Source organism: Colius striatus, chromosome 1, assembly GCF_028858725.1.
Source record: "Colius striatus isolate bColStr4 chromosome 1, bColStr4.1.hap1, whole genome shotgun sequence".
Taxonomy (NCBI): Eukaryota; Metazoa; Chordata; class Aves; order Coliiformes; family Coliidae; genus Colius; species Colius striatus.
The window spans coordinates 95825062-95838483 of NC_084759.1; the positions used below are offsets into that span (position 1 = coordinate 95825062).

The window sequence follows — 13422 nt, forward strand, 5'->3', positions numbered from 1 at the left end:
TTCACAGCGTAGCCTTCTGTTGAAATATTAATACTTGTGCTTGGATGTTCCATGCTTGTATTGACTTCCCCTCTCTTTTTGTAGGGAGCAGATAAAGCAGATCATAAAGCTCCTAGCAAGTATCCGAGCACTGGATCACGCCGCCACCGTTGCAAATGATCACAATGTCAAAGAATTAAAGATTTTAATAGAAGGAAAATAGAATTTTCCGACAACTCGCTTTGAGCTTTAAAAACCATTCCCGATGTGTAATTTATGTACATATGTAAAGTTTCTTAAACTGTAAAGTATTGATCTTTGTTTTAATACAAAGTGCATTCTTATATACTGCGTCCTTAAGAAAGAAAAATAAAAACTGACTTCTTTGAAAACAAAAACAGAATCCCAGGATTGTCATCTTTCCAGAAATCAGATTTTACTTAAAGTTTCTGAAAAACTTGTTTACAAAAGTACTTTGTACTCATGATTAGCAGTCATCTGCTCCTGTCAATTGTTCCATAGTTAACTGGAATGTGTACAATATATTATGTGTAATACAATGTATGCTTATATTTATACCACTGTGTTGCTTTCACACTGGATATAGAAGTCTTGTACTTTGGAATAAGTTTTTCATTTGCTTAAAAAAAAATGCTTATTTTGACAATAAAATGATCATATTATTGGTCAAAAGGGCTGCCAGACCATTCAAATACGTGAAAATCATTTGAGCTAAAGAGTAGAGACATTTTCAAATGGAACCTGGTCTTTAAAAAGCAGCTGTGCTGCAGTCAGATTGGAATAACTAGAAAACTATTTGCATTCAGACTATGGAACTCTTTAAGACTGTTCTTAGAAACAAAACAAAAAGGAAAACCCAAATCAGTGCTTAATTTTTAATTTCTTTTTATACAGGCATACAATGAGAACTTGTGACTCTTGTGCAAGTACACATGACTACTCCAAACTACCTTTCATTTTTGTAGGCGTAATAGTTTACCTGTGAACTCTGGACCCTCATTTGTGTAAATTGGTAAAATTTATATCTCTTTGCTAACTTCATACATGGAACTTTTCTTCTGATTGGTATAACTAAAGACGTTACGCAAAATGAAGGTGAAGAAAGTTATATATCCTGTGATTTGAAGTATTTCTATTGCAGTAAATATTCAAATGTTGCATTTCCCACTGAATACCATCTAAGAATAGTCTTGCAATAAAAAGTATTTAATTGGCGTGTGTATTAAAAAGAAAACACTGTAAAAATCTAGTGATTTACATCAGAACACTAATGAGTCGATCTTGGGGTCCAAGGTATAGGAACTGCTGTACTAGCCTTGGATTAAGAGGTATTTCCAGGTGTGCCCTACTTTTTGGGGGAACCGTAGCAATAAATTGGCATACAGAGTAACATAAGAAATCATTGTATTTTATGCTCGTGTCATGTGGTATAAATGAGTATATTAAAAATGTAAAATTTGTAACATTACAGACTTCATTTGGACACTGAAGAATTGTTTTTCTGAACTGTTGAGATTGATGAAGTACATTCAGAAATACCTGCTTTTAAAAATTGTTTCAATAAACTCGTCTTATCAAGGAGCTGTTGCTGTGCAACTTGGTAAGCTTTATTCCTTTAGGAAGGTGGTAAAGAAAGTGATAGGCATATCATATACTCCCAATGTGTCAAAGAAAAAATGATCCTTAGAAGGTGGGTTTTTGGAGCGAACAAAAGTGTCATTGCCTTGAAAAAGTGATAGGATAAACATAAGAATTCATCTACTTACATAGAGGGTAGTTAAGATTAATCTTGAAATATTATCATGCTGGTAGTTACGTGATTTAACAGTGACAGATTTGACCTTTTCTGTGCTTAAAATTTTACTGGTTTTTTAGTATTTCATTAGACTGAAGAGGAGACAAGAAATCCATGTTTTAGAACTTATACATAAGTGATTTAGTCATCTGCAAGATTAAATGTTGTAGAATGCATGGTGGGCAGGAGTAATTGAAAATACATAAAATGAGGCACTGAGGGGTTTTTTTTTTTTACACGGAGGAAGAATACTGCATAGAGACTTTTCTGCATCCTAATGCATGCCTGCCCTCTAGTCCCAGGAGCTTCATGGGTGAGGATGCATCCTTCAGACACTTTTTGCACAGTGTAGTTCTGCTGCTGCTCTATTTGCTACAGTACAAAGCTCAGTGAAGGTTAACTTCCTGGATTTTGGATAAAGGCTCTACCACAGGCTTTTATGGTACAACACCATGATACTGAGAACAACTGCCACTCTTACACCTGGGATTATATGAGGGGTGTATATTCTGTGGACAGAATAAAATATGTTCTGGCAGTTAAAAGACTGGATAACTAGTTTGAGCTCTTAACACTCATTTGCAAGCAGTAACGTTAGTGCAAGGTACTTTTATTTCTATTTGGAGATTATAGTCAATAGAATTCTTTCACTTGACAGTTGCTGAAACAGTTGCAAAAATTTAGGAGCCTCTCTTCTTTCAGCATATTAGCATATTGCCTACTATCAAATTAGTTCAAAATCACTGAGTAATGACCTCAAATGTCAAAGCTTTTCTCTGACTTTTCTACATCCAGAATTTGGACTCCCTTCTAGTACTGAAGCCACAAGGTGGCAGATTCAGAGATTTCAACACTGGAAAAGAATGGAAGTGCTTGACCAGGAGATGTTACAGTTTTCATTTTCAATTACTAAATTTTTCAGACATTGGGAGTGATAAAGCTAGAGTGCAGGAACAGGGCTGGAGTCAACTACTTTCTCTGTGGTGCCAGGTGCTTCTCAAAGAAGGCAGCCCATGCAGAAAAGGTGGCCACGTGCTCTGAAAGCCACCTTCAGCCTTACTCTGCTGTCCACCCGATGTCCCTGGCGTGGTGGTGTGGTAGGCTGGACTAATAAAACAACAGGAACTGGGTTTGTTTGGGAAATACATTTATTCATGCTCTATTGCCTCTCTGAGAACACTTGTAATGAGATGTTCCCTCACTCTCAGCCTGGTTATCGTTCAGGGAAAAGCTATAGGTTCAAGCCACTGACTGTTACCTCAAACTGCTTTTCTAATTATGTATGTATACATAACCACACAATTTCAACTGCAGGTTCAGTAGGTATGCATACTACTAATGGGGTTCCAGACTAGTGGAGCAGCAAAGCTCAAGCCATTTATTGTTAAAAATACAGGCATTTTGTTTCAGTTTGGATTGTGACTAGGACTGTAAGGGAGGACGTGTCTTCCTTGTAACCTCATTATAAATTACAGCTACAGCAGATCTTTGCTGAAGTCATTTTCCTAATTAACTGCTGCAGAGGACCAGCTATTCATATTACCCTTAGCTAGCCCACCTTCCCTCTACTACAATGACACCACGTGGGCACGGTGTCTAAGCCCTTGTGCACTTGTGGAGTTTCTCTTTCCTGTCCCCAGACAATGTCTTATTTGAAGAACAACAACATAAAGTATATTTCAGGTTTATAAGGAAACTAACTTTTCATTTTGGGCATTGTGCTGCCTTTCCTGTATATAAACGGCTGTCCACCCAGTACAGGCACTTAAAGACTTTACATAAAGAATGTCACCTGGGTTCATTTAAAGACAAAACAACCACTTCCACCTCTACCACTTCACCTCCATCTCATTTATTGATGCATATTACATGCTAGTAGCAAAGTGGTCATACTTGATGCAATCTGTAATGATACACAGGGGCTGCTTGGACAAGATATAATCTGAGGACAGCTGCTTTGACATTATTCTCCCACAGTTTACCATCTGTATCTCCCCGTTTGCTACCAAAATTGACAAATAATTGTGTTAAAAGACCGCTGTTCTAGATGATGATGAAATCCCGTATGAGAAGGTACTAACCCATTAAATGACACAGCAGTCTTACTTCTGCTCAGAACTCTACAGGGACTCTTGAGAAAGTCTAATAACCTCTTTAGTAGTTAGCATTGTTTAGGAAAAGGAAAGATGTTGGACATGTAAGAAAAAAGTGCATGTGACGTTGTCAGTTGTTGATATTGTTTATAAATAGGATAATATATTACAGAATTCTTACAGTGATTTCATTGGAATTATTTTATTACACAGTTACGTGTGATTACAGGTTACAGAATTACCTTTACCCTAAATGTCATTGTTAGCAAAGGGAAAACCTTGTCCCTTGCTATAAAGGAAAACAAACGGAAATATGAAACATGAAATGGAGAAGTTTGAGGAAAAAAATGTGCAGCTGCAGGGAGCCACATAATTCCTCTTTCTCTTCCTTTCAGATACATCTCATTTTCTGCAAAAGTTTGCTAATCATGGTTCTACTTTTGGTTCTCCCTAAGTTACTCTTTAAAAAGGCATTTTATTAGATAGAATCCTAAACGCATGCAAGGGGGAAGGGGATACGCACCTGCAATTTTGATGTAGTGTACAGCTTTGGTAAGTAGGATCACAGAATGGTTTCAGTCAGGTGGGAGGAGTCTTAAAGATCACCTAGTTCCAATCCATAGTGGGTACATCTTAAATTACACAATGCCATTTAACTCACAAGCTCCAGTCAGGATAAAACAGTCATTGAACTAAAGATACTAAAGTTACAATGTACACATATGGTTACTACCTCAAAGAGGCAGCAGTTCAGAAAACCTGCATCTGCAAACATGTGGTGGATAGAGCAAACTCAGCTTTAAGGATTTAATGAGCTGTAGGGGATGGCAGGAGCCTATGGCAAGTGCTAGGATGGATATGCAAACTAAATACAACTAAATCAACATTTTAATGTATTTGCTGCTGATATACCAATTTAGCAATGTACAGCACCACAAATGTACCTGAGGAAATGGTGGCTTCAACACTTAGTGGAATGGGTTAAACAGTAGGGGGGCTCAGAGCCAGTGGTGCCTGTGCCAGACCCTGGCAGCCCCAGGCTGCCGCTGCTGCTGCCACAGGGAAAGGTGGGTGTCTGAAGCTGCTGACACTGCTCAGCCTGAGGCTCGTTTTTTGCCATTGCTGTGTTTTGCACTCCTCCCAATTTTGCAGCGGATCTGCAGGCCCAGAAACCTTCCTCTTCCTCTTTCAGGCACCCTAATCCTGCCTTTATATCTGTCCTCCCCATGACAGATATAGCATGGCCCTGGGCCTCTTTTGATACCAAAGCTAAATGTTGCCCAGGTTGCCAAGAAGCCTTGAGTCAACTCTGTTTTGAGACAATAATGAAGTTTTAAAGAGGTTCTGCTCTGAGGCCCAGTGAAGTGGTGGTGGGTTGACCTTGGACTGCAGCCAGATGCCCACACTGATGGTCTCTCACTCGCCTCCTTAGCAGGACAGGGTGAGAAAACAGGATGCAAAAGCTCATGGGTCAAGATAGAAATGAGGACATCACTCAACAATTACCATCAGGGGAAACACACTTGACTTGGGGAATTTAACCTTGCCAATTAAAATACAGACTGAGAAACAAAGACAATTAACACAATACCTTTCCCCTCTGCCCTTTGATCCCAGGCTCAACTTCACCACTCATTCCTGATTCCTCTACCTCCTCCCTGTGCCCTGAGCTTCAGCTGCAGCGGTATGTCTCAACATTTCCACGTACTTAAGGTTGGTGAAATTTTGAAATTGAGTTGGCAGGTGGGGAAAAATTATTAAATCCTTTTATTACACAAAACTGAAGAACAAATTAAACTCTGTAATATACTTCGCTATCTTATGCAGTATATTATGTTGGCAATTGCTAGAATCAATTATTCATTCTCGTTTTCTACGTCTGAATAATAGCTTTTGTCAAAGCTCCCACAATGAGAGAGCAAGGTACTTATATTCTCAGCTGATGTAAACTGATACTAGCGGATGAAAAACTGGACGTGAGCCAGCAATGTGCGCTTGCAGCCCAGAAACGCAGTTGTACTCAGGGTTACATAACAGGCAGCGTGGCCAGCAGGTCAAGGGAGGTGATTCTCCCCATCTGCTCCACTCCACAAGATCCCACCTGCAGTACTGCATCCAGCTCTGGGGATCCTCAGAACAAGACAGGCATGGACCTGTTAAGAGTGGGTCCAGAGGAGGGACACAAAGATGGGGACCTCCCATTTGGGAAGGCTGAAACACCTCTCCTGTGAAGACAGGCTGAGAGAGTTGGGGTTGCTCAGCCTGGAGAAGAGAAGGCTCTGGGGAGACCTTAGAGCAGCCTTCCAGTACCTAACTGGGCCAGGGCCAACAAGAAGGCTGGAGAGGGACTTTTAAAAAGGGCATGACAAGACAAGGGGCAACCATTTAAAACTGAAAGAGGGTAGGTTAGATTAGACATAAGGAAGAAATTTTTTTATGATGACACTGGAGCAGGCTGCTCAGAGAGGCTGTGGTGCCCCATCATTGAAAGTGTTCCAGGCTAGGCTGGTCAGGGCTTTGAGCAGCCCAGTCTAATGGAAGGTGCCTCTGCCCATGGCTCTTTAAAATCCTTTCCAACCCAAACCATTCTGTGATTCAATGATTCAATGATTATATTTTTCAACTGATGCACTTCTCTGATGTTTTGAAAAGCAAACAATGGAGTAGTCAATTTTCAACTGCATAATAATTCTTAGCTATCAGGGAAAAATTATATTACTCTGAGGCAAAATATGTGCTCATAACAAAACAACCACACATGCTGTCTATTTTATCTACTGAAAAAAAAGTGAATAAATTTGATATATCAGTTGTTTTGCACTACAAGTAGATATCCTTTTACCTTCAAGTTACCTTGTAAAGCAACCTTTAAATTGCTGTTTCAGTGATCTTTACATGTAGGTAAAAGAAGGACACGCTTGCTTTGCTTCCACAGCATCCAAATTGCCATTACTTTTACACTCTGAATAGTAAAAGTTTCCTGTGTTTATTTTTGACACTACGCTAGAGATGGTCCAATTGCATGTGAGCATCTACCACAAGCGAGTGAGAAACAGCATAAGCTAAGTTGTTAGCAATTAGGCATTCTAGTAATTTCAAAACCCATGAAACTTATATTTAAACAAGTCTTTTAAAATACCATAGTTTTATTTACCCATAGAACATTTTCACTGTGGTCGTGACAATGTGTGTTGGCCAGCTAAAAATACATGAAGATTACTTACACTGTGTTTTACATCACAAATATTTTCTCTGTGTTCTTTCCCACCAGTGTACTCCACTCAACTGGTACTTTGCCTATGGGAGGTGTGTGGGATGATATTTAAATATCAAAAGATTACATGTACAATGTACAATCTCCATAGACTAGACCAGAGGTATTTGGGGAATATATATCTGAGATGTAACTGTTTGTGTTTCAATACAAAGTTTTATAAGAAACAAAAAAGGTATTTCCATTTTTACCCTTTGCAACAGGAACATGCCACAAGACAGTGGCATGAAGAAATGCGACAATCTAAAATTAAAGACAGCCTAGCTCTTATCTCAAGTTGAGGCAAGGACACTTCTCACACTTGCCCTTATGCATAATTGTATATTTCAACTTATAGTATCAGCAAAGCCAGTTTCTCCACAGTTTTTCAGATTTTGCTTTTCCTACTTCAGCTCTACACTCAAACTGCCATCCCAGCCCTGGCGTTATCTAAAGCACAGCAAAGCTCACTTCTCTCTTGATTTTACCATGTGGCTCTCAAACCTGCCTTCTGTAGTCTCCTCAGCAGCTTGTAACGTCTCACCACTACAAAACAGTAGAAGCTCCTGTGAAGTGGTTCTCCTCCTACACTCCCAGCCTGCACACACTGAATGGAAATTTCCAGAGATGCTTACGGTCTCTGTCCTTAAAACTTCTGAAGCCTGTCAGGAAGAGGCAGGCTTTAGCCGTGATTCAGTGCTCTCGCCTGACCCAAAGCGCTCTGCGAGGATCTGCGCTGAGTTTTCACGCCAGTCGCACATGTCGGGCAGGGAAGTATTTCAGCTTACTCTGCTATTCCTAAGTCGGTCCGTGAGGTTTTCCTTCCTGCTGCACCCGTAATAAACACACGACCGGGACTGAGCCTGGCTACGCTTTCACGCAGCCCCACCAAACATCGATAGCGCGTTCCTCTACTCTGAAGCTTGCAATCCGGCATTGCCATAAGACAATGCGAAAGGAGAATTTAGCTCTCAGGGATCTCTCCTTACTCTTCCCTACAGGGCTGGGTTTCCTCAGGCTTCACTGCACCCTGACAGCGGGCCTCGCCCCACGCTCAGCGCTCCGGTTCGACGTGCCCCTGTCAGGGCCTTACACAGGGACGCCGCTCAAGGGAAACCGTCTGTGGCACAGCCCCCGTGCAGCCGGGTACCCCTGCCCCCGCCGGCCGGTACGTCCCCGCCGCCCTCCCTCAGCCCCGCGAGCTTGCCGCCGCCCGTTCGCGCCGCCGCCCGCCCCCGCCGACGGCGCCGCCGCCCCCCCGCACCCTCTGCCGACTTCCGGTGGCGGGAGGCGCAATGCGGAAGGGACGGCGGGGCCGGAGCGGAAGTGAGGTGCCGCCGGCTCCCGCGGCGCGGAGCGGAGCGGGCGGCGGTTGGCGGCAGGTGGCGCGGCCGGTGAGGGAGGCGCCGGTCCCGCCGCGGCTGGGGGGTCGGGGAGGGTGGCGGCAGCAGCGCCGGGGGATGCTCAGTGCCTGTCAGTGCGCGGCGGAGCCGGCCCGGCTGCCGCCGTGGTGGGGTTCGGGCCGCGGGGGCGCCGCTGGCGCCAGACAAGATGGAGGCTCTGTCAGCCTCTTGTTGAGGGTTACCGGCGGCACCAGGCTGCGGCGGCCGGCGGTGCGCGCCTAGCCTGGGCGGCAGGTGGTAGCGGGGCGGGGAGCTGCTGGCGCGGTGCCGGCGGCAGGGCTGCCCTTCGCCCGGGCGGTGGGAGACTCGCCGCTGTTTGGCGGCCCCTTTCCTCCTGCTCGAGAAGAGAAGGGGGCTTGTGGCGAAGGGCCGGGGCGGTGCTGGGTGGGCCCGTAGGGGCTGCGCCGGAGGGTGGGGGCCGGCACGTTCCCCACCGGCGGCGTGAGGTTCCTGTGCGCCAGGGGCACCGAGCTGAAGGGAGGGGAGAGGGCGGCAAACCCCGTTCCTGGCTTTCAAGGAGAATCTTCTCTCTCTCTGTGTCTCTAGAGCTTAAGCCCTTATGGTTTTGCTACGCCCGTGTTTGTTTATGGTTTATTGTTTGGGATTTTTTAAAATTGTTTTAAAGGAAGATCTTACCTCCGTGTCTGGCAGGCAGTGTCACTAGTACAATACGGCAATGTTTCAGTCGTCAGCCACTGCAGGGGAGGGTTTAAATCCGAACCTGCTTTCATTTAAAAAAGAAAAACGAATTAGGTTACCTTTTTTCTATTATTTTTAAAACATCTTAACAGCTTTAGTATTTAAACTATACCGCCCTCTTGTACAAGGGAAGAATCAGTAAAATAGATCTAAAAATTGAAGCCTGGCCAGTGTTGTGGTCCTCAACATTTGGCATTAGTTTATGATTAACATAGTTGCCCCTCTTACGTACTTGTGATGGCTAGAGATTTTTTTTTTCAAGAAGAAATGCTGTTTGTTAAGTATTGTGAAAGAAACTCATGTTGCCTCTGAGAAGCTTTTCAATAAATCCTGTATTATATTAGTTATATTTGTTTTGGAACATGAGATAAAATAAGTCTCATGAGATAGAAAGAGCAAGCAGGTCTTTTTTGTCGTTGTTTGTGTTTCTTATACGTGTCAAATCCCTAGGAAAGGATGCAAATCAGACCTGCTTTAAAGCAAGTATCTTGAAGCACGAGAAGGTTTCACTAACATCATCTTGTGTTGGACAGGACCGCCTCTCATCAAGGCAAAATGGCTTTCAGCAAAGGATACCGTGTATATCAAAAGGTGGATCCGCTTCCATGCAGTGTGATAGTGGAAACCAGAAACAGAGAAGAATGTCTCATGTTTGAATCGGGAGCTGTGGCTGTTCTCTGTAAGTTGATATGCTTTGATAACTACGATGTAAAAAGTTGGCAGACATGACATTGTGTAAGCTGTTTATTTATGGAATCAACTACTCTGTTCTCTGTTTGCTAATATAGAGATTTCTTATTTAAAAGAGGAAAAAAAGACCTTTTAATGTGTTTGTTGAGAGTTTTACACATTTAATTACATTTCATTGTGCATGTGTGTGTTTTCATGTATACTGAATTTTGTTGTACTGGCATCCAACGCCACCAGCTTATTTCTTTGGTTCTGCACAACCTTCTTTTAAATACATGATAACTCATTGAAAAGCTAATTCCTTGTGTTGTACTTCATAATAAAAAAAATCTATTTTCTTAAATGATATATCATCTTAATTTGGTTTTTATCTCATTTTGTATCATGATTTTTTTATGGCTTTTTGATTTTTAGCTTTATTTTGTCCCTGTATTTTTAACCTATCTTTAGACTCTGTATTGATTTGTCTTGTAATAAACTGAGTAATATTTGGAGCAAGGTGTCTTGCATTGCGAAGTTATTTTTACATGTTCTCTGTGATAAAGGCATTCAATTTTTCCCATAAATTCTTTTTCCCCCACCTCCCCATTTTTTTTTTTTAAGTCAGAAAGAGGACATTGAAGTGAGACGTGTAGAAGAGATCCTTGAAGCCTATACATAGGGTTTTAAAATATAGTTTGGTTTGTATTCTTCAGAAAGTCTGAACACCTGGTTGCACATGGTTTTTAAGCTGTTTTTCAACTCTTCTGTAGAAAGCTTTCATACTGTGAAGGTTGGGGTTTTTTAGTCAGTAACTTTGATTAATTCATTCTGATGCCTGTTTGTGGTTTTCTAGCCTAGCTATTCTGTGTACCTGATCAGAAAAAGGGAGGTTCGATTCACTGCCTGAAATCTAGGTGGGCTTAAAAACCTGCCTTTCAGGAAGATGCTTTGTCTTTGAGGCTGTGGAGCAGGCTGAATGGGGAGTGTGCTGTCTCACAAGACTGTCCAAAGACTCAGAGTTACAAGTATGACTTCCAAACAAGAGTGGGACTTGAGATAGGTTTCCTTTCTTTTCAGTGTGTGCTATATACTACTGTACCTGAATGTGTTCACTGGCAATGGTGTGGTCTCTTTCTGAGGCACCTGACTGTCTCTGTGTCCTGTGTATGATGTTTAGAAGTTGGGCCATACAGAGTCATCTGTGCTGGACAGGCTATGTGAGCAAGTACTGTGTAACATACGGCTTAATCTGCCTCTCTAATGTGCGATTAGAACAAGCTGGTATTAACTGTTAGAGGCCTGACAGTGTGATGGGCATTATAGCTGCAGGTGTATTATGATCCAGGTGAAAAACAGTGAAGTTTTTTCTTCTGTTTTTGAGAACTGTTGGGCTTTTTTTTTTTTTTTCTGATACAGTTCCTTCTATGTGTTTAAGTAGTCGCAGTGACTTTGCCAACGGTGTTTGAAAGGCTTCGTGTAGTGTGGATTGGGTTGGAAATAAGTGTCCAGTTGTAACACCACTGAAATCTGTAAAATGGGGAAAAAAATACCATGAAGACTTGTGGAAAACTTTTGCTTGTATTCAGTAATTACAGAGTATGCTTAAGCTACTTAATGAACAGTGTATTTAAAATGTTTTGTTCCTGGAAGTTATGCTTAAAAGGACAGTTAGTTGCTTTTTTTTAAGCTGTGATACACTGTAGGCAACTGGATCAACTTTATTCTCTAAAAATTGAAAGTCGTATCAAAGTTTCTGCCCTCTCATATGCGTCATGTTGTTACCAGCAGAGGAAGTGGAACCCAAAGGAAGTTGAAAAGCCTCTCTCCTCTTGAGTTCTGTACTTAATAAGAGCATGTTATTAATCTGCAATATCCTTGGTATTTGAACTGGTAGGTTGTAACGTAATGAACATTCATACTTAGCTAGAAGTAGTTACTGTGAACATGGTTTTCAGTAACCTTGACCACTAAAGTGCTTACTCTTTTTTGTTTATCTGGTAAATGGGCATGTTTTTCCAGTGCTTATTTACCTGTGGCATTTTACTTTTTTTTCCTTTTTTGCACCTAAACTCTCAAGGTACTGAAACATGATTCTTTTGTTAATGGTTGAAAGATCACCATCATACCCTTTAACTGACAGCAGGAAAAGCACTAGAGTTCCCTATCTCAGAATTATTTTTTTCTCTTTTTTTCTGCTTGCTCTTCCCTTCTGGTATCCATTTATTTTGATACATATTTAAAGGAGTACAGTTACTAGTGCTTGGAGTAAATTTTTGAAGTTCCACTTTGTCATCTTTCATGCCCCAGAAACCAGTCAGAAGATTCTACTGTAGCGTTACAAACTTTGGTACAAATCTAAAAGCCAAAGTTAATGAATGACTGGCCCTTGGGGAAGATTCCCCAAATCTTTGTAAAATCTGTGTGAATACAAAGGAAAATTATCAGATGAAGTATATATCAGAAGGTAAAGGAGATGGAGGTTAATACTTAGATCAATTTAAATACAGAACAGCATCACTTTAAAACTGTTGAAAACTCGTATTTTTTTGCTTTTTAGGCTATAAAAAGTGTCAATACTGACCTCAATCTTAGACATTTTTCAAAAGATTTTAGTAAATACCAAAGATTAAAAAAAAAAAGTTCAGCCTTATACCCCATCATAGTTCTTACCTGTATGTAAATGTATAATATACACATAACCTAGTAAAATATACTTTACCATTAAAAGTGATTGATGTGGTTCAGTTCTGAGAGCCTTAGTAAACTGCATTTTCTGGGGTATCCATGTATAGGAATTTGGATTTGAAATGGTCTTAGAGAAAGGAATGGAAGCTTTAAATGTCATCTTAGAGGAAGTATATCTCATTTTCCTGAGGGAAGGATAACAATATTAACCTTCCTCCGCTTTACATTTAGTGAAGCATTGCAAGATGATTCAGAGAGTTTAGTTAGACCTCTGTAGGAAATGCCATACAGCTCATACATTGTGTGATCCTCAGCGCGTGTTGGATGTGCACTGAATCTGTTACCCAAGTCAACAACATAAGATGGGAGAAAGGAAGAGGATGGGAAGAATGGTTCACAGGGGTAGTTGTTGTGTAACTGTTTGGTCTTAACGTGGAAGCAGCCCAAGCCACGCTTCTCCTGGAAGTGTTTTGTGTACTACTTGTAATGTGGATTAGCTAACATTACTGTGACCAAAAGGCCTGAGATGTACTTTGGTTGCCTAGTACCTCTTTCATCAACTCCCTCCTAGTATTGAGTTAGCTCAAGATACTTTAATTCTGAAGGGATCCTTCCAGCTTGCTTGTGGAGGCCTTGTATGAGCACTTGGGTTTAAATGTCAGCAGCTTCACTGCTGATTTGTTTAGAATTTAGTGGGAGGATGTCATAGATGTACTTTTTCTTATTTGACATATAAAATAGACAGTATATTTATTCTTTGAAATAGGACTCTGGTGAGATATCTTACCTGTAAAGATTTCATTGACTGAGCAGGAGGATGTT

General features: G+C 41.4%; 2 protein-coding genes across 11 annotated transcripts in view; both read left to right on the top strand.

The window, feature by feature from the left end:
- PAXBP1 (PAX3 and PAX7 binding protein 1) overlaps nucleotides 1-1574 on the top strand; it is a 28449-nt gene extending 26875 nt beyond the window's left edge. For both annotated transcript variants that reach the window (XM_062001857.1, XM_062001864.1), the window contains exon 18: nucleotides 85-1574. In XM_062001857.1, the coding sequence (XP_061857841.1) occupies nucleotides 85-202 (118 nt within the window). In that variant the 3' untranslated portion in view covers nucleotides 203-1574. The remainder of the gene's footprint in view (nucleotides 1-84) is intronic.
- A 6310-nt stretch (nucleotides 1575-7884) lies between these two features.
- The window catches only part of SYNJ1 (synaptojanin 1), a 68001-nt gene continuing 62463 nt past the window's right edge, over nucleotides 7885-13422 (top strand). For 8 of the 9 annotated variants that reach the window (XM_062001771.1, XM_062001789.1, XM_062001796.1 and 5 more), the window contains exons 1-2: nucleotides 8451-8535; nucleotides 9777-9922. In XM_062001771.1, the coding sequence (XP_061857755.1) occupies nucleotides 9799-9922 (124 nt within the window). In that variant the 5' untranslated portion in view covers nucleotides 8451-8535; nucleotides 9777-9798. Of the gene's footprint in view, nucleotides 8310-8450; nucleotides 8536-9776; nucleotides 9923-13422 lie in introns of those variants that run through there. The other variant, XM_062001778.1, reaches the window with a different exon arrangement.